General features: G+C 39.5%; 2 protein-coding genes across 3 annotated transcripts; both read left to right on the top strand.

Annotated features, from left to right (window-relative positions):
- Nucleotides 1–216: 216 nt before the first annotated feature.
- ppm1ba (protein phosphatase, Mg2+/Mn2+ dependent, 1Ba) lies at nucleotides 217–16368 on the top strand. Of its 2 annotated transcripts, XM_028006153.1 has the most exons (7): nucleotides 217–614; nucleotides 7504–8424; nucleotides 10022–10139; nucleotides 11099–11213; nucleotides 12478–12535; nucleotides 14043–14059; nucleotides 14704–16368. In XM_028006153.1, coding segments are annotated over exons 2-7 (1197 nt in total). In that variant the 5' UTR covers nucleotides 217–614; nucleotides 7504–7536; the 3' UTR covers nucleotides 14705–16368. The 2 variants fall into 2 exon arrangements, with proteins under 2 accessions (XP_027861954.1, XP_027861953.1); XM_028006152.1 differs by lacking the exon at nucleotides 14043–14059.
- A 2130-nt stretch (nucleotides 16369–18498) lies between these two features.
- On the top strand, nucleotides 18499–26384 carry slc3a1 (solute carrier family 3 member 1). Its single transcript, XM_028006151.1, has 10 exons — nucleotides 18499–19252; nucleotides 20328–20507; nucleotides 20636–20781; nucleotides 20871–20996; nucleotides 21142–21261; nucleotides 23190–23314; nucleotides 24004–24205; nucleotides 25247–25429; nucleotides 25610–25735; nucleotides 25834–26384. The coding sequence occupies exons 1-10, from the start codon at nucleotides 18832–18834 to the stop codon at nucleotides 26263–26265; spliced, it is 2061 nt and encodes a 686-aa protein (XP_027861952.1). The 5' UTR covers nucleotides 18499–18831; the 3' UTR covers nucleotides 26266–26384.
- The last annotated feature ends 26 nt before the right edge of the window (nucleotides 26385–26410 follow it).

Below are 26410 nucleotides of genomic sequence, written 5' to 3'. Positions count from 1 at the left end.
CAAAAAAAGGATATATTGGCTGGCATCCTAAACCTGCGTGCTTGTACCAGTAACCGTGGAAAAGTAAAAATCACGCACACTTACCTAACACAAACATCCACATTTGTACAATTCACACCATGCCGCTCATAAATTCTGATTGACACAGTTTTTGGCCAATGACGTCTTGACTTTTAACAACCATTGCCCAATCACAACAGAGACTAGTATGACTCTCCCGCCCCTAAAGTGGGAGCTGAAAAGGAACGTCATTTGCCTCGTCCATTTAGCTTTAGCCTCAAATTAGCTTGACTTTTAAAATCTTAAACGTATTCTCTCAAGTAGAGCCGTTCTTTCTCTTAGCCAGCAACCTCGGACAGCGTTAACAATTTGTGTTCTTTGTGTTCACGATAGGAAACATGTATCTAAAGGCCTCATTGCGATGCAGGGACATGCTAAAGGGAGAATTCGTCGTGTGAAATGCTGGCTAGCCTACGAGCAGGGGCCAAAAACCGAAAGTGGCTAACAGCACCGAGCAATTTCCCACCACTCATCACCAGCAAACCTGTGGGCTTTCTCACATCTGCAGTAGGCACCCGAAGGTGGACAGACTGAAACGGTGCCTTTCCTACAACGTAAGTAACGCCTCGTCCTGACGCCTAGCACTTGGCTAACATGCAACACAAGACAACACTTTTGACAGCTGTGAAGTTCGCTAGCTGGTTATCCTTTAATGCAAGTGGCCTAAGATTTAGTGAAGCAGAGGCTTTAAAAACAACGCTGTGTAGAATTATTAAAGATGTGTATTTATGTGTCTTTTTAAAAAAGTACTTGCTCAGTTCCCTGTTTTGGTTTGGTTTAGAATAGAATATAATTACTTTACTCATCCCAGCAGGGAAATTATTTCGCAGTTACAGCAGCATAGAGACAAGACACACAACAACCACCACTGAGTAGCAATTGTAGACAAAATAAAAATAACATATAACATGCTGTCAATATAAAAAGCAACTTAGAGCAGTCCTCGCAAAGATTCAAAAAATGCAGATACAGTATCTATATGTACAGCAAGGCTCAAAAGGTGTTTTCAAAACATTCATCAGCAGAAATTATGAGCTGCTGGAGTTCTTATTGCATATGGGGGGTAACTATTGGTAAATAGTTTTGGTAGAGTTAATAATTGTTATATTCCTCCCCATAAAAAGGTAGATAAGGTGTTTAATTTTAATATGTATATTAATATCTAAAATTAGGCTTGGTGTTTGCAACAAGTGTCCTTCATTGAGCTAGTCACTAATATATACTCCTGTTGGTTTTGTTTTGACCTATATTTCAACATTAAAGTATAAAAGGCTGTAATTTTTACCACAGGAGTGTATATTATCATTCCATTGTTTAATTAAGTATTAATATGCCCATTCCTATAATTGAATGGGACTTTTCTACTACATGCATTTTATTTATTAGCATGTTGTATTGTTTATTGTTGACAGTCAGCTGACACCAGCTGACTGCTGTGTTACTTGAAGAGTGGTTTTATAATGATAACTTTTTAAAATCTCCCCATACCGCCGTACAGATAACAAGCCTGTGCCTCTTCCAGGGATATTTATCTATCTATGCTTGGCTACGCCTGTCATCTGAATTACGTCACATGCGGCTCTACATTCGAGGTTGACTGGAAACCTCGAAATAGCTCGAGGGTTTTCCTATCAAGAGGGAGAGATGGATTACATTATATACATGTTCTAATAACACTGCTTACAATTTGAGTTTGGGTATTGTACAAGCACTTTTCATCTATTAGTACGTTTTATCCCACAGGAATTTAGTTAACTCCTAAAACCATTTAATCATGTGGTGTGACCTCTTTTCCCTCAGCCTGATCAGATCTTAACTTTTGATGCCCGGAAGATAAATTTGGAGCTGGGAAGCTTGTAGATCGAGAGAGAGCAGGTACATACAAGCACAGATGCCCTCTTTACTGCCAAGAAACCACTCACCGTCTACTATATCAAGACACATTTACTTCCCTGCTCTTCAGCCACGGTCCGATAGACTCCTATCTGGTCCAGTAATACTCCACAACCCCAGACGCCATTGTAATGATGTGCCGCTTTTGTTCCTGGAAATTGACAACTTTTAGAAAGACTTAAGTGATGATCATCCAAGGGTTTTCATCTCGACATTTTTTTTAAAATAAAAAAACAAAACAAAACAAAACGCAATTGTAATCTGCAATATCACTGCAGTTGTCCTGCTAAACCAACTAGTCCTGAAACATTTTAGTTTTTCACTGTATGAGAAGCGGCTGTATATAATGGATGCCTAATCAGCAGAAAGATAAGCTCTTGGCTTAAATGCAATATAAGTGTGTATCTAGAAATGGATTATATCAGAATTGGCTGTATTGACTTTGTTTCAGCTTCATTAAGAAGTCGGCTAAGTAAACACTGGGCTGATTATATATTAATAACACCATAACTGTAATATTGATTCACACACGACATATTTTTCAGTGGCAATGTTCTGAAAAGTTTTACCATTCAGTCACTAACAGAATAATAAGTCTCCAAAGAATATTTTACACTTTTTGTAAAAACAGACATGTTTATTATTATAGTAAACATGACTGCCTTTTTCCACTGTGATCCTTAGTTTCTCCAAGTGTTTTATTTAGCGAAGCTGAATACACAGATCACAATCAGTGTTGAGATGGAGGTTGAAGTGCTGAATTTGGAGAAATAAAATGCATGAGGGCTGCATGGTAGCACATTTCTTGGCACTGTTTGCTTGCAGCAAGAAACTCATTGATTCAGTTGTTGCACATTCTCCCCATGGGTGCTTACTGGGAACTCCAATTTCTTTAGATTGTTAGTTTTCTCTAACAATCCAACAATTGTTAGATGGGATAAGTGAGCATTTCTAAATTGCTCCTAGGTATTAGTATGTGTCTCAATGCTGCCCTTCGATGGACTGGCAACCCGTCCAGAGGCCATTAGAGATGGGCACCAGCTCCCCTACTATTCTAATTGGATGATAATTACATCTTTTACTGTTGCAGGACTTGGATATTTTAATTTCAATATCTTTACCAGTCAGTTTAACATATTTCATTGGCTGTAAGAAAGACTACAGCTTTCTTTAGATCATTGGATAAAATACAGCAGAGTGGGATGCAAGGTTTTATAAAGATATGTAACCCTTTAAATAATGTGCTATATATATATATATATATATATATATATATTTATATAAAAAAACATTACCTTTACCTCGTTATGAAAATTTGCACATCTACAAAATATTGGGTTATGCCATTAGATTACCAAAATCTAGTAATACTGAAGCACTTAAGAAGTCACAGTGAGGTACTGTAGATTGTCATTTTTGAAATGTTTGATTATATGTGTATACCACTAAACATGTAGACTAAGTGCTAAGAAGGAGATTATTTTCTATCTGTATAAAAGAGGCTCTAGGAAAAAGGCTGGATTGATTCTGATTGAGACTTTTGGAAGTATTTAATAAATTTAGTATATAAAGTATAGTAATAAAGTATTAAATAAATATTATTAATGTAGCACCTTTCAGCAATAAGTCACAAAGACAGAGCTTAAAAGTAGAAACATGACTGAAAAGGCAGAAATCATAATTATATACAAATAAAGTAATATTTAAAGTTATCTTAAGGAACGGCACGCTTAAATTAAAATGCCTTCAGTTCCTTTCTAAATAAGTTGTGACTCTCAAGACAACATGGGAACTAAGGAAGCTTCCTCCACAGCTGCGGTGCAACAATCTGGAAAGTGAGTGATTTTTATATTTGATCCTGGGGGCTATAAATATGTTTCTGGATTCATTTCTATTTAGATATCATGAATTACTGCTTCCATATCTATATATTGCACAGTGCTGATATTTAGATTTTTATTTCCACTTATAATAAACATTAAGGGACATCCGTGTAACAAAACTATGCACTGCGTGGCCCAGATGACACTGCATAGGGATTAGAACTGATGAGTAAAACCAGATTAGAAAAATAACTTTTTAACTTTGTAGCTCTAAAAGAGGGTTACAAAATGTGGAAACTTAGCATTCATAATTCTATTCCCTATCAGTAGTTTGTTGATAAACAGTTAAAACAGAAGTTAATAGAGATCTTTTGCTACCGATGCTCTCAGACAGACGTCTGTGTTTGACAGGATAATCTGGCCCTGTGTGGAGCCCATCAGCAGCTGAAGGGTAAATTGAGTTAACTTGTTAAAGCTGTCTGAGAACAGAGGTTGTGGTGCTGCCGAGCCAGTCCGTTGGCCACCTTTCAAACAGAACGAACGAAAATAATTTAGTGGCATAATTAAATTCAAGAAGGGTAAGTTTTATTATCTTTACGAGCCTTAAATACATCTGCACCCCATAAAGGAACGTGAAAGATATGCAACACTCTCCTCCAGCATTGCGGTGCTGTTCTTCTGTCTCATGACTAACATCCACCGCTGTGCTGTTTTCACTTCCCAGAGTTTTACTGTGGATTATATGATATTTTGTATTAGAATAGCAAAGTCTCCTGTTTGAGAAATAGTGGTTGTTATGCTTCATCATGTTCCCATTAAACTTGATCTCAAGTATTTCTTTTAGCAGGTGACTTTTCTTCTATAATAAAGTAAAATTGATCAGAAAACCCTGCAGATAAACGGTTTTGTACTTTGCCTTTTATGGTTTATAGTTTTATTTTTTAAAACCTTTTATTGCCCTACAGAGTTTCCTTATCAAACTTTTCTCACGATGAACAGTAGATGCCATCCTGCATAAGATTGTCATGAGTTGGGAAGTTTTTTTTTTTTTTGAAGGACAATTTTATATACAGAGACTTCATAATTAATTTTATTAGTTTTCTTTCTGTTATTTTTGTTTATTAATTTTGGATATTTGAAATATCTTCCAGTTCCAGTGTTAAATGCTTGTTATAATTTAAAGTTTATAGAATGTATTCTTGCATTATTGTGCCATTACATTTACATTACTTCACAATGGTCTTAAACCAACAATATTATCGTCCTGTAAAATTTGCTATCCTGACAGGCCTAATTCCATTTGTTACCAACATAACCCAGCACATTGGTTATTACAGTTATACTAGTATTGTCCATATTGTTTATGTACACAGAACCCAAGGCAAAGATATTGAATAAACACCAACTAAATGTAGTAATAGTTTAAAAGGCTTATTGGTCAGAATGTTGCACCTTTTTGCCATTCTCCTCTTTTCAGAGTAACATGCTGTATTATCTAGTTAGACTGCCTGCTTGGGTAGAACCAATAGATGTTTGTCTAACAGGCAAACTGCACACAACTACCGTTTTCCAAACAGAGTTAATAATAAATTTTAAAAAACTAATAGCTTGCACTCCTTTTCACACTACCACTGTTATTTTTCACAACTAGAAATATTTCAAGACTGCTAAATCTGAGAGAAAACAATCTGTGAATAGCAATAGGTGGGGGACGGCGCAAGCCTTGTTGCACTCTACTCCATAGAGCCAGAAAAAGCTCGGGTCACTCTGGCTTCTCCCCTGGCAACTCATAAAAAGGACTTCAATCCTTCTGGAAATTACAGAAACCTTCAGGGTTTTTGGAAAGGCTAACGTTTCTAAACCTTGGAACTGGTCACTGGCCACAGGGATTGTAAACCCCAAAACATCTGACGGACCTTCCCGTTGCTCTTAAAAACACGGGCGTGTAAATTTAGTTCAACTTTGTTGTGTGGGAAGTGTTTGCTGTGCTGTGGTTGAAGTTAAGAGGATGACTGTACAGAGCAGTTTAAATGTCTTACTTTGTGGATCCAGGTCAGCCAGTGGATGTTGTTGTCCTTATAGGAGAACTATTGCATCTCTGTTGCACAACACTGCTGTAGATTAAGCAGCAGTGTTGTGCATCCTTTGATTCCACAGCATGCTGATAAAACTGCAACCTTTTTTTATTTGAGCTGTAATAATAACGTAATACATTTTCCTCCTAATGGAGATGAGTTGGATGTTACCCATCTTCAATAAAACATGACCTTCAGCCTTTTAGCTCCATCTATACAATTGACATTAGAAGAGTAGATCATCAAATAGGCCTACAGTGTATTTATAAGTTGCATTTATTGATGTCGTGCATGTTAAAAAGACAATTTCAATGGCCAGGGTGCAGTTAAGTACTGTGACAATCAATACAGTTATAGACTCTCCTCTCACATTATCTAAACGATCAGTACAGGCTCAATGCAGAATTAGTATCTGCCATGAAACATTTAGCTAATGCAGGTGCAGTTATTGCTGGAGACAACATCCTCTTCGACAGTTTGTTAATGCCTTGGGTTGCCAGTTTCCATTGGCCAAAGAAGCTTTTAAGCTCACTCCTCTGTCTTTTTAAGTATAAACTAAAGTGCGTTGTGCTATTTTTGGCTTTGTTGCACAAGGGTTCAGAGTTTTAGGCCATCATTTGGGATCATAGATGCAGATTATATAATTACTAATTCTGTTCAATTGGGGGGGGGGAAGGAAATTTAGAACTTTTTAATATAGTTAAGTATAAACAAACTGAAATATGTTTACTTCTGTGACAAATGTTTGCTTTTGGGGATTGCACTGGTTTCATTCTGAGGGAAACTATTCTAAATTAGCAAAGTCCAGACAGATGTCTGATGCCTTTGGTTGTCCGATTCCTATAATAATAATAACTGTGTAGACTTTTTGATGGAGACTTTTTCTGGGGATTTCTTTGCCATTTGAGGACAACAAATGAGGGGAAGCTTGCATTTACTGCTGGGCATTTTTGATATCTGATTTAGCTTGTTCCAAAATGTCTTTGGATTTGGGTGACTAAACTGAGCTTGATATTGCTGTAATGTGTTCAGTCTTCCTGCTATCTACTGAAAGTCTCTCTTTCCCTTTTTTAATTATCCTGACTGAATGTTGTGTAAAATAAATTTTCCTTTAAAATAACTTCATGCCAGTCTTTCTTTCTGATTTCATATTTTAATGCCTGATTGATACTGAAAATGCCCAGTTTGAGTTGTCTTCATTCAGTAATAGCATCTGCTCTACAGAGTTTGGTATCTGGTATAAATGTTCACTAACCAGAGAAAAGTAGGATTTATGATATTATATAGCAGAAAAGTGTTTGATTCTGGTGACCAGATAATTTCTAGTTGCATCTGTAAATACTTTCAGCATTATATTATTTTTAATTAAAGATAAATATGTGCGACCAAGATTTTTTGTAAGATATTGGGCCATATTCAAGATTTGATTAAATATAAAAAATCTGATCTGAAGAGAACTTTTAAAATGTATACAAAATAATTGATATTTTCAACTAAACGTCTTTGTTCTCTTTGTTGTTTTACGTCTTTTTACTCATGATTGCATCCTTGTCATAAAGGATACAATAACTAATGTCCAAATATTTGTCAAAATGGCCAGTTATTAGCATTCCATTTCATGTTCCTTGCTTCTCTTTGTGTCTCCGCCACAGGAAGCAGGGGCTCCGTCTGTCTAAGGCCGAGGCATGGGAGCGTTTCTGGACAAACCCAAAACGGAGAAGCACAACTCTCATGGCGAGGGGAACGGACTGCGCTACGGGTTGAGCTCCATGCAGGGCTGGCGGGTGGAGATGGAGGATGCTCACACGGCTGTGCTGGGACTTCAGGCTCCCGGCATGACCGATTGGTCTTTCTTCGCCGTGTACGACGGCCACGCTGGATCCAGGGTCGCCACCTACTGCTCGAAGCACCTTCTCGAACACATAATCACTGCGAGCGTAGGCACTGGCGGCAAACAAGGCTCGCAAGTCGGACCAGACGGTTGCAGCTCTGACTCTCAAGCTCTTTCTCCTCCCGCTGTGGGGGCCGTGAAAGCTGGCATCCGCACGGGCTTCCTGAGGATCGACGAGCACATGCGCAGCTTCTCCGACCTCCGGAACGGCATGGACCGCAGTGGCTCAACGGCGGTGGGGATTCTCCTGTCGCCAGAGCACTTTTTCTTTATTAACTGCGGGGATTCCCGAGCCGTTCTGTACCGCAACTCGCAGGTGTGCTTCTCTACGCTCGACCACAAGCCTTGCAACCCCCGCGAGAGGGAGCGCATCCAGAACGCGGGAGGCTCGGTAATGATCCAGAGAGTTAACGGGTCCTTGGCGGTCTCGAGAGCTTTGGGGGACTATGATTACAAGTGTGTGGATGGCAAGGGCCCCACGGAGCAGCTGGTTAGCCCTGAACCGGAAGTGTACGTGATGGTTCGGGCGCCGGAACAAGATCAGTTCATTATTCTGGCTTGTGATGGCATCTGGGATGTCATGTCCAATGAGGAATTGTGTGAATTTGTGAAATCTAGACTAGAGGTGTGTGATGACCTGGAGAGGGTCTGTAACGAAGTGGTGGATACCTGCCTGCACAAGGTATGTGGACATTTGTTTTTCAGCATGGGCTTGATGGGGTGCGAGTCTTTAAACTATTGAGCATCAATAGAAATGCACAAAAGAGATGTGAGTCTAGTGGTTATAGGTGGCCACATTGTTTACGAATATGGTTTTAACTATGATACAAGCTGATACATGACACTAGGCTCACAAGAAGATGAGCTTTAGAGAATGTTTTGGATGCAAACTAGAAACCTAAAAGGAAATGTGTGTACATACAGTAAAGGTTTGGCAATGAGACCCTGTTAAAGATTATGTGTAACATAAAGACCCAGTTTGACTGGTCCACATATTTTCATATTTGTGCCCAATTATAAGGTTGTCTTTGTACAAATTTCTCATTTTGTATATTCACTAAAACAGTAAAGGTTTCATTAATCTCGTGTTGTGACCTTCAGTCCACACTATTTAAGAAAACTGTTAAATACAAACGTAGTTATTTATTTTCCTCTTGCAGGAAAAAGCAGCCACACAATTTACAGGATTTTTGTAGCTGAATGTTGTCAGTCATTTCAGAGAGCTGGCAGTAGGAGTTGGGTACTACTTCCTCTTATTTCAAAATAAAAGTCTCAGACATGGATGAAAGTTTTCAAGCTTTAACCCTCTTTCCTCACATCTGAGACTGTGAATAATAGCTCACATTTACTTTGCAAGAAGCCATTCCATCCTGACAGCAACTTGATAACACTTCACAAGACTCTTAGCTTTGACAAGAAATATATCATGGAGGCGTCATAGGATCTTAAATCCTTACTTACAAATCCTTTATATCTCGTCTGTCATTCTGTCTTGTTCATCAGGTTCCCAGAATCCTGCCAGATGATGTTTAAAAGCAGCAGATATTTCTTCACTTTTAAAGTAACTCAGTGTTTCAACTCAAGAGTGACTTCCTCTCTTACTTTAAAATTGGTTTCGGATACAAATACAACAGCCCATCAAGATCCTAGCATACACATTTAATATTAGCTGATGTATTTGTTGTATGCAATTTGTACTTGTATTAGTCTCCTGGACAACAAATGATTATTTTAGATTTATTAAGGTTTATGTGAGATAATTTCCATTAATGTTCTAATTCTTGAGAACGAATCTGACGCTATCTTGTCCTCCTCATTCAGCTTTTAATCATTCTTTTCATTTTTGCTGATGCCCTTTTTTCACCCATTCCTACCTGCCTGCTCACACTTCTTCACCTCTTCTCTCTTGCTCTGGGCCATTGACTCGAAGTACTTAAAGTCCCTTTAACTTCTTGTACACAAGACTATTTCCTATTTCCTTCTGCGGTGAATGTTTCTCTGTAGAAGCGATTTGGTACTATGATAAGAAAGTTCTCTAAGGGGGAAAACGAAGTCCAGGTCTGAACACTGCTAAAGGACTAGATCAGATGCGTGAGCAGAAAAGCAAAACTAAAATAAAAGCTTCTTCTTCAAACTAAAAGCAGCTCTCACTCTCAGGTTAACAATTCACGATTTTGGAAATACCTGAAGGGCTGTGTGCTCTGTGTTATTGGGCTTTTTCTTAATGTGCTCAATATTAATTCAGTGTTTTGTTTCCCCTCCTCCTGTCATCCATCTAGGGAAGTCGAGATAACATGAGTATTGTTTTAGTCTGTTTGCCCAATGCTCCCAAAGTATCCGAGGAAGCTGTGAGGAGAGAAGCTGAGGTCAACAAATATCTGGAGGCTCGAGTGGAAGGTAAAAGCTGAGAGCTAATTTCTTCTAGTTGTTTATCTAAGGTGAAAACATCATGGGAACCTAGAATGATGAAAGCTTTAACTTTATTCACCATTTGCTGTAAAATGATTTATTTGCATACCACAGCTTTCAGGAATAATGGAACATTTTGTTTTCTTCTAAAGGTGATCTCATTTTAAACATTTGTTTTTATATTAATCGTATTATTATGGATGTTCCAACTGAATTATGTCTTGTTCATATTCAAAGAATGATACTTTATAGCTTGTTTTTTCATTTCAGGAACCATCTCCCTCCTTTATTCCCTTCTCTTCTTCTCCATTTCCCCTCCTTTTCTTGCCCTGTGTTGTTTGGATGAATTCCCTGATCTGTCTCTGTTCTATAGGCTGTTTTCTACCCTCCCATCTCCCTCCTTATTTTCCTTCCTGATTCATGAGATATTTTGCTTAAAGTGTAGCCCTTTCCTGTAAGATTTTATTCCTAGCTGATAATTCCTATAAAACCAGACCTTATCAGCTTGTTTCATGTCTCTCTCTGCCTCACAGAATTAATTATAAAGATGTTTAGTTTAATGTCTGAAGATACACTTGAAAATACGGTAGCTTGTACGTAACTTGCCACGAATGGTGACTTTTACCTGATAGAAGAAACTTTTGGTCCAGGTGAGTTTGAGCAAACATGTTTGACTCGGGCTATTGTCTAATTTGTGGAGAACAAGGAAGAGAGAGAGTAGAAGGGGAGAGGACAGACTGAAAGGAATGCTCTGGCTGAACATCGACCTGGCTTCATGCCACTCAGCTGTGAGCCTCTCGTTCAGACACTTTAAAAAAAAAAATTCACTTGTGCGGTTTCCGTCCTCACGTCCTCCAATAACTCCCTTCTCCTCACTCTTTTTCTTTCTACTGGCGATCTTGGCAGTAATAAGCGTTGTGTAACAGCAGTTCTGCTGTCCTGTTTAGAAATGCTGTCTCGGCCCCGAGAAGACGCTTTTCCGGATCTGGTGACGGTGATGAGGAACCTGGCCTCCGACAGCGGGATGCCCCCTCTACCACCAGGGGGCGGACTCGCTAGCAAGTAAATGCTGCCACCTATTATTCCTCTTGTCTACATGATGCCTTTCTTCACTGATGTTCTCTAACAAACCACTGAGGCCTCCAGAAAGCAGCTGGATTTATGCTGATGTTAAATTATACACAGGTGGATTCTTTTTACCAAGTGATTCGATACAATTAGGTCTCGGCGATAAATCATTTTGATCAATTAATCATATTTTCTGTTTTTGAAGATGTAATTTTTTTTAGAAAATCTGTTTTTTTTTTGTTTGTTTTGTTTTTCCACCAATGTATCCATAGCACAGTGTAATGCTAACCCACCTAAAAACTACCATCGTGTTTTACAGCTTCTATTTATTTCGACGTTGAATTCAGGTAAACTAAGAAGTAATGATTGAAATAAAAGCCATGTTTTAAGATGTATTCTCATTTGTGTTTCATTTGATCTAAACCTGAGAGGAAAAAGTTATTTAAAATTAGAAATTGAATTTGGTACAACATGCGTACCAAACGTTTCTGATTGTCTTTTCCTTTTATGTGAATATTTAAAAATCAGGTATCATTTTCCATACAGTTCACAATTGTGCACTATTTCATGTATGATATAAGAGAGAGAAACACAAACTTAAAAAACAATGAGTTTGTGACTGTAATGCAAACTAATAATAAAAATGTTCAATGACTATTAATATTTTTGGAAGGCATTGTACATAATAAATATATATATATACAGAGTTTCCCCACAGAAAACCTACTTAGCCGGTGGTAGGGACACTATGCCAGTCCACTAGCGGCCCACTATGTTTGTGTTAAAAAATGTTAAGTTACAAAGATTCGTAAGTGCACAAGTCGGCATCATAACTTGGAAATAATAGCATATGAGCAGGGACAGCCCTCATGCCCAGTTCAGTTTCTTCAACTATAAACCTAGCTTAATCTATCTTTACTGTCACTGTTACTTGCACAAAAAAAATGTTAAAATAAAACACTTCACCTGGTGTTGGGCAAAGTAAAGCCTGGTATCCCGCTAAGCTTATAATACACTGGGGGAAACCCTGATATAGCTTTATAGTTTCACTGGGATCTTATTAATGTTGCCCTTAATGCTCCCAAAATTAGTTATAATAATATTCGCCTATTATGGTACCAACATATGTCCTCTTTAACTGTTGCCCGTATTTTCTGTCCATCTTTCCTTTGTGTGTACTTTCCCTCCATGTTAACTTTGAATTCCCTGAACTGTTAAACTCTCAACATATTCAACCTTGTTTGTGTTCTTCCTGCAGACGCAGTGTTATCGAAGCAGTATACAACCGTCTGAATCCTTACAAGGAGGAAGATGGCGTAAGTGTCTATAAATAACCTTTGGCCTCTGACCTGTATTTAAAAACACTTACCAACACTGTCCTGACATTTTGAGGCTATGTAATGCAGTTTTGATAACATCTCTATTAATTTCTCTGGACTGGGAAGCTGTCCTTCTGTTGGCATCAACAGTCTCATCGGTTTACAGAAAGCTGCTGCTCATGATGTGTATTCTGGGTTTTACTTTAAACCTTATGAGATCCCTGATGTCTCTTTCTTCACATGCTGCTGTAAATGACCAAGACAAATTCAAAGCATTACTTGGTTTGTTTTATACGTTTGACCTTTTTTTTTTTTTTTGACTTTTTCCATTTTAAACATCTGTCACAGTGAACTTAAGTCTGTAGTCCATGAAATAAAGTTTTAGTTTACTTGTTTCACAAAAATCCAACTTAATTAATAGAATTCTTTGAACTCTTATTCTCTGTGTTTTACTGTCTCTACCGTCCCACACATACGGAGCAAAGCGTTTCAAAATGTTAAAAGCTGTGGGACTTTTTTTTTTTTAACTAGCTAAGCTAAATGAAGGTCTCAACACGGCACAACAAGGACGTTGTCTGAAAATGTAGTTTTGTGATTATAATGTTGCAGAATTTCATTCTTTAAATCATAACTTCAAACATATACATTTGTCCACTCTTGATATTTCTTCCACTATGGCGAAAAAATATTTATAACTTCAGAAGGAAAAATCTAAGAAAAACTGTTAGTTCAAATGATTGAATTTAAATTTGTAATTGTAGCTCCTCCATCCCAGCTACATTTCAGGATAAACAGTTAGCAGGCTAAGCTAGCATCTTGTCATGGTTGTGATAAATGCTGCTGTGAGTGTTTGAACTCCAAGTGATATGTGTTTAGTGGATTCTTCTGTGTATCTATCTGATTATAATTAACATCAAAAAGGGATTTTATGTGTGTGTGTGTGTGTGCGTGTGGCAGTAGCTTTCACTAGGGCTGATGCTTACCCAACCATTGACTTGAGGAGGAAATTTACCTTCTTTGACAGCTTTGTATCTTTTTACGCTTAAAAGTTTTACCTTTTTAACATACTAAAAACAAAACAGAGGCATTCCATATAGGTTTGTTACTGATGCACACTTATATGCACTCTAAAGTGAAGATGAACTTTATTAAAACAGTAAAATTGGTTCCACTCTACTGTTGTGCATACATACTTTTTAGTTACACACACAAAACTGTCCATCCTCTGAGCTTTGACAGGTTTCGTCAAGTTGCAACCACAAACTTTGTTGGGCTTCAGTTTTTTTTTTTGTGACAGACGCACTTTACAAATATGCACCACTTTGTGTTGATCCACTGCAGAAAATCCACGTATAATGCAACAAATTTTGCGGGTATACTTCGGCAAAATGTGGGAAAAGTCCAAGAGGTGTTAATTTGGTTTTAGCAAGAAGACGCGTATAAAGACGCTAGCAAGGGAAGCATCAACATGTCTAACTGTGTGTTCACCCTCTGATTAATGCAGCCCTCCTGTTTCATTTGGTAAGTGATCACATATATAAGTGTTAAACCCCAACCCACCCCTGCCCTCCTTCCAAAACCTCATGCATACACACGCACACACACCCCTTCTTACAGGCATGTATAGTGGTGACCCACAGAGCATACTCCCCTCTGTCACGCCTCCATCAGTCTCTACGTCCCCCTTCTGGTCTACTTTCCAGCATGTAGAGCTCCATTTAGACTTTAAGGAGTGTGTGTGTGTGTATGTGTGTGTAGATAAGCGATGAGGTGTTTCTGGTCCTGTCTGTTCCTATCTCTCGCATCACAGGCACACAAACACGCATGCATTGCTGTCTCACTTGACGTCTCAGCAGCCGCACGCAAGCAAATAACGATCTGTCTCTGTGCCACGCCCACCGCAGGAACAGAAAGCTACAGAATTATGTCGGCAAATTTATTTATTTTTGTATTAAATGTTCTACAAACCTGAGGCTAGAAGTGTTGGTGTTGTAACTTTATTTTTGTCTGCGCCGATGGTATAAAAACCTTCCCTCGAAAACCCAGGTCGGGAACGGAAACCTGTTAACGTGACGTTAAATTAACAGAGTATTTTCTTTCACTCTCATCTCTCCCTCTTTTCTGTTTGTTTCCCCGCTCTACCTTTCCTGGCTGTCCTCTTGCAGAGCGGAGCAGATTTGGAGTGCCACTGGTAGCTGTCCAGTGCAACCGCCTGATACAAAACACTCCACAGGACCACTATTCCACATGAGATTGCATCCTAACTCATCTTTTAATTTTTCACCTGAGAGAATAATTATTATAATCCTCACCCAACGTGGAGGACTACAAATGGATTAGGATTGCCTTTTTTTTTTTTGTAAACTAGCAAACTGCACTACAGACATACACGTACAATACAAAATCCAGTAGAAAGTCAAGAAAGCACAGTTCGGTTTTTTTGTTCGGTTTCATTTCTGTTGGTTGTTTTTGTTGTGGATTGACAGATATACGGGAGCAGCTCTGCTCTGACGGCTCTGGGACTTTATGGTGCCTTCCAGAGACCTGAGAGAAGAAGAGGGGACCTCACACCTCCACCGGCTGGCCGCCATTACAGAAAACCAGCCCCTCACACGTCTGTATGAGACCGAGGACGCTTCAGTGGTTGTTGTGGCATTGTTTGTTTTCAAAGTGTTTTTCGACCACACAAACTCCGCAACCGCCACATAAGCTACTACGCCGTCCCGGGAAAGTTGTCTGCGCTTTCTCCAATGTTACGGTCATGAAACTCCACCAACAACATCCAAAGACTTCTGGGTAAAAATCCTCCAAACGGATCCTGACAGCGGGTCACCTGAGGCTCCACACTATAACACGAGAGTGTGTGTGTGTGTGTGTTCCCGTCTTGGTTTGAGCTGTGGCTCCTGAGACGGGCGGGTATGCTTCTCCACACATGAACTCCAGTGTGACTCTTCTTGCACGTCTCTACTCACCGTCTCTACTCTTGCCTGCTAATGGATGCAACAGTTTATAATTTCCCTCCTTCTGCTACTTCTCTTTGCTTCCTGTCTTCTCCGGTAAAAACAGTCTGCAGTGCATTGGTAAACCTCGCCAGAATCATAAGCTTTAGAGCCTGCTCTTCTTTAAAGGAATAGAGATAGATATTATAAAATTCATATATATATCTATATATATATATAGATATATATATACATAAACATTTTCTTTGTTGCTTTGGTTGCATTTCTTATCCTGGTATTCATTGTGGCCTAATATGTTTTTGATCATTTCTGCGTGTGTGTGTTTAAGCTTCGATATATCAATGAAAGAACAGAAACATTAAGATTAGGCGTGCACAGGTGTTGCTCCAACACAAAAGCCTTCCAATTAAAGGGTTTAGAGATGAAGACATTCCAGTTTCACCTTCCTCCTCTTTGCCTTTTTATCCACAACACATGGGCAAATACACACACTCATGCTCATGCTACAGCTTGCCTTTCTATCCATCTCTTAAATAACTTCTCTGGAGGGTAAAAAAAAAGCCTTTTTGTTTTACCTGAAAACATTGTCATTTTTTTTTTTTTACTTACATTTTTCTGTGATGATTTTTTTTCTTTTGAGGGGATTAAATGAGTTGTGATTCTGTTGCTTTATGGATCAATGAAACCTAAAGAGGAACATGAAACATAACGGGAGAAGGCGAGTTTTTCTTTTTGGGTGATTGAAGTAAAGGAGCCTATGTGGACTTGGAGTCATATATTTCTTTTTTTTTTTTTTTTTTTTTTTCATTAAAGCTATCTTTGGATGTATGTGTTCCAGAAACAAAATCGAAGTAAAGCATCTTGGCTTTAGTTTTTCTTTGAACAAATCTGTGCATAAACAAATACATTGTGCTGATTTCTCTGAACAGATGCAAAAGCGAAGAAGTACATTTCTCAATTTTAAAGCAAATGGTTCTTTTTGCAGCGGCAGTATTCGGACGGGGCTGGGCTGGTTAATGCAACTGTGGTACTCTTTACTCTCGGTGCCATATGACAAATAGGTACTTGAATGTTTTAGTTCTTTTGCAGTTGTTTTCAATGATTACTTTGGACCAGGAGGAATGGGGTGGCGGGGCTTGATTTATTGTGGTGGGACGCGACAGACGGGAGGGGATAACGTGGGCACGGTCACTGTGGGGGAGGAAATGTGTGAAAAGTTAAGGTGATGGTTTTGATCAAACCAAATTATGTTGGATTTAAGTCAGTTATTTCATTGCCTGTGTAGACTCCAGTTGACATTCATAAACTATTCCTAGTTTTTAACATTGTGTAAACTTCTTTCCACACTGAACAGTATAAAGCTTTCTACATCAGACACTGGGCTCTGAGGAATTAAAAAACTGAATGGAGGGAGAGGCGCTGTTTTTTTCCTGAATGTAATTCCTCATTACTCACGTTTTCTTTTCAACTGCAACTTCACATTTTCTTTGCTTCCTTTTTTTTTTATATATTTAAACTGTTTATTCATTCTAGTTGTTGAAAGTAAGAGAACTGTCATGGGAGCCGGCGGCATTTCTGGATATTAAGTGACGTCTGGATATTTTTCACGGATTTGTTGCTACTATTTGTGTAGAGAGTTAAGCCACGGTTTTAGGAAATCTTGGTTCATCAGGTGAACGGGAGTCAAGAATGTGGAGATGTAAACACAGGAGTAAACTATTATGAGGCTTTTAGGAGAATAATGACTGCTTATGTCTTTGTTCAGTCCACTGTATTCATTTATAATTAACATTTGTGTAGTCGCAATGGTAACTTCCAGATTATCCAGACTTTTTCTTTTATTTATTCCAAGTGTTTTAGTTCACATTATGGCTTTTACTTTAAGGCTGATTTGAAGAAACTTTGACCTTTGAAATGATTAAAGAACGGCCAGTTTGAGGTTTTTTTTTCTTCCCCTGTACTGATTTATGCTGTTAAGTTTACAAACATAACCACCAATAAAAGATGGATTTATGTGAAACCTGCTGTTTGTGATGTGACGTGTTGTTAGCGGGAGCTTCCTGTGGTTAATTATTGCATTTTGCACTCAAACAGCAATTTACCTGAAGAGGTGTGCATCGGTTTACGTTAGTAACAGATTTTTTTTCAATTGTGCGCCGATTGCACTTTTTGACCCTGAGGTTTGGTGCATTGCACATGCTCGCTAGAATAATATACTGATGACATTGTTATTGTTGGATTGAAAACAACTGCTCAGCAAGACCCTACAATTTCATGCTGGAAACTGAAGTTGATCTGGAGATCTTGGGTATTGCACAACATTACTAGTAAGTCATCAGTGTAACTAACAACTGAAGCTAATGGAAATGAACTGGAAAAGACTTGAGAAGAAACATCCAGATTTCTTTAGAAATGAAACAACTTTCATGATCACAGCTCCGTGTAAAAATCAGTTGCAGTGTATACTGATGAAACCAGATGTTTACACTGTTTTAAAAGTTATATAACAAATCATACTTTAGGTCATTTTGGATTACCAAATGTTTTTCTATCTTCTGCATTACTATTTAAACTGTATGAATTGGGACACATCAGTAGGGTGTCCTTCGACAGGGACATCTTTTTATTATTATTATTTAAACTGTCAATTATACAAAAATTAATTTGGGAAGGAGGCACATTTGACCGTATATTTTTCCTCCAACACTTGGTATTAAGAAATTATTTTGCTTGCTCTTCTCAAAATGGAGCCGATTCATCAAGATTCTTATAAAGTAATAATGTGAACAGTGGTTGCAAGAGTTGGGCCAGTGGGGGCAAAACATGAAACTCATAAAATTCCACCAAGTCTCACAGGAAAGCTGGTTCTGGCTGATTAGCTGCTGTTTCTTTGCCTTCTAGAGTTGAGAATAATTTCATAATCATTAAAAAAAAATTTGATGAAAGCTGGCAACAGGTGGAAGGCATTTCTGTCCGCTTTGTTTTGAAGAACATTTTTATCTGGCTGTAGAACATGAGCATCACGAACATTTTAGTGTAATATATATTTTTTTTAAATTGCTGACGATGCTCAACATACAAGCTGACTGTCCTTCATGCAGCACACCCAGCCCACTCTGCACCAAGATAAGAAAAGCCAATCTGTAACCAGTCCTATGAGCTCTCCGGTTTCCACCGTGTTCCCCCACATTCCACAGGTGAGGCAGTCTGAGCTCCATCTGCCACTCCTACCTTCCTAACTTCTCACAGCTTCCTCGCACTTAGTTTCAAAGTTATTTTATGTTAAAAAAAAATAATAATAATAATAATTCTTGAATCAACAGAAATATCTAGATGAGTTTTAAAAAGAACAACGGTCAAATGGAGCTGGAGGAAACCATCAGAAACCCGGGTTATAAGGACGCAGTCGACGGCGGGTCGGCGGCGGACGCCTCCAGCTCGGGCACCGGGGAGCGGCGCGACGCCACCGCGGTGAAGCTGGACGCGGCTGCGGACGAGTACACGCAGGTCAAACCGTACGCCGGGATGCCCAAGGAGGTGCTGCTGCTGCACTCCTCCAGGGCTCGGTACCGGGTGCCCAGAGAGATCCTGTTCTGGCTGATAGTGTGCTGCACGCTGGCGCTGGTGGCGGTCACCATCACCATCATCGCGTTGTCCCCGCCGTGCCTGCGCTGGTGGCACATCACCCCGGTCTACCAGGTCTACCCCCGGTCCTTCAAGGACTCTGACGGGGATGGAGTCGGAGACCTCAAAGGTCGGGTGTGGTTGTTGTTTTTTAGTATTATTATTATTATTATTATTGTTATTGTTGTTGTTATTATTATTATTATTATTATTATTGATAAAAGAAAAGACATGATTCACAATCTTTTTAAAATATAAAAAGTAGTACTCCTAGACTCGGATACACCCAAATATAATCTCACCACAAGAAAGTCGCATCATTTGCAAATGGATCGCTGTGCAAATCAATCAGAAGGATAAAAAGATAATAATAATTTTTAAAAAAGCTTTATTTGGAGTTCTCAAGCTATCAGCATAGTGAGACATGATGGTGGCAGAATCATGCTGTGGGAATGGCTTTCTTTGACATGATGCAGCGAGTTAAGGTGATTCTGGAGTTTAGAGGAACTACAGCTCACCTCGAAGCACTTTGCAAAAAAACAAAGAAACTTTTAATTGAATCACGCATACTTTTCAGATAATCCCAGTACTGTAAGATCAGTTAACTACAGTATTTAAAGTAGTTTTAAAAGTATTTATGGAGTTGCAGCGAGCACGTATAGCAACAGCAGAAAATCGCCGGCGTTGTGTTATTGGCTTTACAGAAATCCCTCATACCAGGCATGTATTTAGCGACAGAGAAGAAAAACTCCCCTTTAACAGGAAGAAACCTCCAGCAGAACCAGAGCCTGGCTCAGTATGACCAGGCTCATACTGAATACACAAGAACTAAGAGCGTAACACGACTATTCTGAACTTTCAGAAGGTCTTAACTTTTCAGAAATACAAGATTGTTTTGTGTTTATACAATTCTTGCTCAACAATCATAATCGGATTGCTTTCAGACTGAAACATTGTTTTTATCTGTTTATAACTATAATGAGAATGCTGTGTAAGAGAGCAGTAAAATGCTGCGCTGTTACGCAATCATTTTAGGCAACCATTTACTTTAATCGACAATAATTCAGTATGCTGTATCTGTCAAGGCCAGGTAAGAAACTATTGACTCTTTGCAATTACATAAAACTACAGTAAGAGGAATTCAATGATGCGTGCAGCTTGTAATCTGAGTACGTCTGTAACCGCCTGCGTGTCGGCCCATGCAGGAATTAAGGAGAAGCTGGACCACTTCCTGGACCTGAACATCAAGGCGGTGTGGATCAGCCCTTTCTACCGCTCTCCAATGAAAGACTTCGGCTACGATGTGGAGGACTTCAGGGACGTCGACCCGCTCTTCGGAAACATGCAGGACTTTGAAGAACTTTTGGTTGAAATGCACAACAAGGGTGTGTTTTTGTTGTTCTTTTTTTTTTGTTGTTTTTTTTTTCAGAGACGTGGAAGTAGGATTCCCTGGTTTAGTGTCAGATTGATGATGACTGATTAAAGTGTCTTCCCTCCCACCTCTCCTCCTCAGGTTTGAAGCTGATTATGGACTTCATTCCCAATCACACCAGTGACCGCCACCGCTGGTTCAACCTCAGTCGGACCAGAGATCCTCAATACAAGGATTACTACGTCTGGACGGACTGCGATCCAGCTTTCCCTAAGCCTAACAACTGGGTTTGTGTTTGTGCTGCTGTTTCACATGGCGCCGGGATACATTTTCAAATTTTTTCCAGTGCTGATCATGACCTTCACTTGTCACGCAGGTGAGTATCTTTGGAAACTCCTCGTGGACTTACGATGAGGTCAGAGGTCAGTGTTACCTGCACCAGTTCCTCAAGGAGCAGCCAGACCTGAACCTGAGGAACCCCGATGTCGTTCAAGAGATCATCGTAAGATACTGATTCTTAAGAAAACTTTATTATGTAGTCATTGTGTTGCATCATGACTTAACAAACCGTATGGTAGTCCAATGAAGGTAAAAAGAAAAAGTGTAAAATTCATAATAAAATGTGCATTTTCATTCTTTCCCTGCAGGATCTCATCAGCTTCTGGCTGGAGAAGGGCGTGGACGGCTTCCGGATGGACGCGGTCAAACACATGCTGGAAGCAGCACATCTGAGAGACGAGCCACAGGTGGATCCAGACAAGCCGCCGGTGAGCGTTCCCTCTGTTCATCAAATGCTCGTGTTCAAAAGTTCTCGGGCGCTTCGTACCTGACCACATGTGACCACGTTACAAGCACAAACCCCATCAGGATTTTATGTCCTGATGGGGACATAAAATCGGTCGGTTGTTCAGACCGACACAAAACGTACGGATGTGACAATGCGTTGTAGACTCAACCTTTGCTGAGTCTACAAGGTTGTCCGGCAAGCCACCTTTTGTGACCTGATGGCCAAAAAGTGGTTGGTTTTATCAGTCCAGAGCCATTTCTTCCATATGTTTGCTGTACTGAGATGAACTTTAAACTGGACTTTCAATGGCTTTGTGTTTTAATAGTAGGTTCTTTTGTTTTGTTTCATCACTTATATGCTAAAATTATGGAGTACACAACTTATAGTTGAGCTCAGCAGCCTCTCCAGAGTTCCCATAGGTGGATGACCATGTCTTGGTGTATAAAATACAAATGAAATATACAGAAGTTTGTGGTTTGAATGTGACAAAATGTGGGGGAAAAAATTAAGCACGACAACATACAAAGCCCGCATCAAATGCACTGATTCTGTCAAGAGTAGTAGACCAAATGCTGTCCACCTTTTCACAAGCGGACGACAGCACAAAGCATAAAAACCGGTTTCATTCTTTTCCCGCGAGGATATTCTCACAAATCCTCCGCTTTTCTTCCTCCCCCCCCCCCTCCGCTCGTCGTGTTAAATTTTAATCGCCGCTGTAACTCCCACCGCTCAAAGTTCAGCTCAGTTAACAATCCCCGCTTTAACCCTCCGTTATAAAATCCCGATTTTTATTTCATTGACTCATAAAGTGGCGTGTCAGAATCCAGATTAGGATAATGAGATGCATGAAAGCAGCGGCGTGGGCAGAAACACCTCGGCTCGACCGGAACAGCTGAGTGGGACGTTTCTCGCCGCGCGCCGTGTGCCATTTATTATTTTATCGCTGGCTTAAATGTCAGGTTCACCCTGCGCTTTTCTTAAGAAATCACTGTAATTGCAATTCAAAGACTTAATGACACACTCTGACATAAGTAAAGAAAACCTTGTGGAGGCAGTTTTTTTTTTTCACTACCCTCCTTCCCAACAGAACAGATTAGCAGAAAAGAAGCATATTTTAGAGGATTAGCAAGTCACTGGGATTTACTGACCACTGTGGACTAATGCTGTAATGCTGGGACTGACTCAGACTTTGATTTTAGATCACACTTAGAGTTTTACATCTTTAGACTGTCAAACAAAAGTAATTTATGGCCTGTTGCAAAATTGGAAACACGGCTATAAACTTATCTGTATAGCTTTTTATAACTGCTCCATCATTTCTGCTTTAAGCGTTTATGGCTGGTAATAACTGTAAAAATACCACCGTGTTTGTGAGTTAGTGGTTGGCATAATGGCTCGTTTGTTCGGTGACGACGCGAGCCGAGTGGTTTGGAGTTACCCACGCGACCAGACGCACGAGCTGTTAGTCACTGGCCTTTAAACGGAAACTGAGGAGCAAAGCAGGTTGATTCAGTTAAACATGTAACGCTGGGCCTTGGTACCGCCTGAAATAGAAGTAAGACGCATCAGCCATTAACAAGAAGTGAGCTTCTTTCTTGCAGTTGTTCTAAATAATGAAAAAAAAGGTTCACCTGTAAAGCCAGAGGAAAACTTTCCTTCAGTTCTGCTTGACTTGCCAAGTCAAAGTCGGAGTCTTGTATTTGTTTTCTACTTGCATTCCATCAGCCTAACCTGAAACCAGCCGGAGAAAGCAGTCCGATTTAGAGACGAGCCCTCCCTAATTTCCAGTAGTCAAACAAAAATACCTGGAAAATCCAACCAGGCCCTGACCTGGAAAACGACTGACTCCTTTCTGCAAATGCTCTACCGTCTCGTTTAAAAATTTCCTTTAATGTTTTTGCATTTCAGGAATTAGTAACTACAGAGTGGGACTTGTATCACGACTACACCACCAGCCAGGTGGGCTTGCACGACATGCTGAGAGAGTTCAGAGCAGTGATGGACGATTACAGCCGAGAACCTGGCAGATACAGGTAGGAATCCATGCAGACTACCGCGCTGTACATAAACCTCCAATTAAATTGTTTTATTAAAAAGCCGTGCCTTGAAGTAGAAGCACATTGTCATAGATTCCCTCATAATTAAGGTTAGTTTATTTCAATAATTTCATTCAAAAAGGGAAACTCATCTTACATTCATTACAAACGGAGGCCGTAGCATAATAATTTGGAATAAATTATTTGTAGTGGTTTTACGTAAGATTCTTTTTCTATGAAAAAGAATGTTGTTTTTTTATCAGCTGCAAACCATGAACATCACAATAAACTGAAAACACACACTCTTTGTGTAATGAATCACTATAGGATTTCACTTTTTAAATTACTGAAATAAATTAACTTTCTGATTGTATCTTGAAGTCCTACGACGTTCTATAAACACAGTATTCCCTGAAGGCTGGATCTTATCAGAAGAACACAGTAGGCCGATAAACTAGATTGTAAGATAATTTCTGATTTCTTTATGGCTACCTCTAAAGTATAAAAGATTCCCAACATAAAAACAATGTACTATGGGTGGAGTATGTGCATATTTTCAGCAGGTTTAAGACTGAAGGCATATTTACTTAATGATTTCAATGTTTGTATCAGAACAGTTTAGTAAGAAATGGCAGCTTAGTTTGTGTACAATCTCACACATAATCTGGGTTTTTATTCTTCTGCAGGTTCATGGTGACAGAATCCTATGACTATGAAGAGGTGGATAAGACCATGATGTACTACGGAACGCCGCTAATAAAAGAAAGCGACTTCCCCTTCAACTTTTACCTGCTGGACCTGCCTCAAAACACCAGCGGCTGGTGGGCTAAACATCTGGTTGACCTTTGGATGTCCAACATGCCCAGCGGAAAATGGCCCAACTGGGTGGTAAATATTTACTTAGTTCTTCTGGAATAATAATAATAATAATAAAAAACGAATGATGCCCTTTCCAGTATGTTGTAATTTATTCAACATTGTACAAACAGATATAAAAAAAGTGAAGATAAGATCCAGATTCTCTTCTGATAAGAAAGAGCCACATGTTTATGATAACAAACATAAACATGTGGCGTTTTCAGCATTTATGATCTTAAACAGCAAAATCATTTTCAATACTGCAGTTGGTTTGAATAAGGGTTATCTATTTTCTCACCCAGGTATTAAATGAGTCTTAATATTTGTACATGCTGAGTGAACTGAGTACAGATATATAGCATTCTTAAAGTCATGTCAAGTTTATTTGTATCAAATAAAGCAACAAAGCAGTTCAAAGTGCTTCATACCATAAAAACATTATAGAGTAACCAATTATGAAACAAGCAGTAAGCATCACATTTGGTCATATATGTTGATCAATGTTCCGTTTAATACTAATCAAAGGCAGATATAAACAGGTGGGTTTTAGTCATGATTTAGAGTGTTTCTGCAGTTTTGCAAGTTTTCTGGAAGTTTGCTCCAAATTGGTGGTGCATAGAAACTGAAAGCGCCTTACATTAAGGCTGAATTCACACATTCACACTCAGAAACATTCACATATTCATAGATTGATACACACATCATTACAAAACTTGGGGTAAAATGCCTTGCTCCGGGGCATGTTAACATATGCTAACTGAGAACTGAGCCCACAATGTTTCAAGCGCAGGATGACTACTCAGCCCGTTGAGGAACAGTTGTCCGCCATGAGTGCTACAAGGCCACGCTAGGAATCGGTATCAGCAGGTCAAATCTAAATAAATCTGCATAAATTTCAGTTTGGGGCATCTATAATTTTTTTTTTTGGTGCACAACTTTTAAGTTTCTCTCTTGAGACTTTTTAACTTGAGATATTTTTTTTCCAAACAAAAACCTATTAGGTAAAGTCTTCTGCTATCCACTTAGCTCAATCTCATTCACCTCTCCACCTCTTACCTCCACTGTAACCAGGTCGGAAACCATGACAGGCCTAGAATCGGCTCCAGTGCTGGTCGGATTTATGTTCGTGCCATCAACCTGATGCTGCTGACCCTCCCCGGCACACCAACGACTTACTACGGCGAAGAGATTGGCATGGAGAACATTAATATCACACAAAGCCAAGTACAAGACCCTGCTGGGAAATACAACGTGGTCAGTAGAGTCCGTACCCTGAACAAACACTAAACAAATGTATACAAAGATATGACTTTAATTCATGGCATTACAAATAAAAAGGAACGTTTCAAGTAAAGGAGGCTTTATTGATGGCTAGCTGTAGTTATTGTGTATAAGGTCAACTGGAGTATAATCATTTGTATTCTTTGACCTCAGAGTCTCAGTCGTGACCCTGAGCGATCTCCGATGCAGTGGAATAGTGAGAAGAACGCGGGTTTCAACACCCAAACCAACAACACCTGGTTACCTGTACATCCCAGTTACGAAACCGTCAATGTGGAGGTATGCGACATCTAACGCAACACTGAGAAAACCCCTGATAAAAGATAGTTCTCATATCTGTCTCACTGTTTTATCTTTTGTCCATTCTTTCCCCTCAGGTCCAGAATAAAGATGAAGGCTCCGTTCTCTCTCAGTATCGTTTCTTGAATGGCCTGCGGCAGTCGGAGCTCCCTTTTCTGCGCGGTTGGTTCTGCTACGTCCTCTCCGACACCAACGTTTTCTCTTACCTCAGAGAGCTCGATGGGCACAAAGAAGCGTACCTCATGGTGATTAACTTCGGCAGAGGACCCAGCACAACGGATCTCTCTGCTGTTAAGGAGCTGCCCGACGAGCTCCGGGTGCTGATGAGCACCAACACAGCCAACAACCAGAAAGTATTCCAGAAATCCCGCATCCAGACAGAGGCGGGAGAGGGTTTGGTCATTCGGTACTCCACCTACACTCGGTTTCATCCCAACCATCCTGCACAGTGCTACGTCTCTGAGAAGGCCTGCTACTTGGAGACTGTTGGCATTCTTTACAAATGCTAAAGCAATTTAGCATTAACGAAAACTGTACAGTCTCGTCAATCGATTTACAGAGGTTGTCCTGAGGTGTCTTGATTCAAAAGGAATAATGGAACACAATAAAGCAAACGCTTGTCGATGAATTCGCTGGATGTGATTTCTTTCTTTT

Source organism: Xiphophorus couchianus, chromosome 22 (genome assembly GCF_001444195.1).
Source record: "Xiphophorus couchianus chromosome 22, X_couchianus-1.0, whole genome shotgun sequence".
Lineage (NCBI taxonomy): Eukaryota > Metazoa > Chordata > Actinopteri > Cyprinodontiformes > Poeciliidae > Xiphophorus > Xiphophorus couchianus.
The sequence above is the reverse complement of the archived record's forward strand: the minus strand, read 5'-3'. Positions and strand labels throughout refer to the sequence as shown.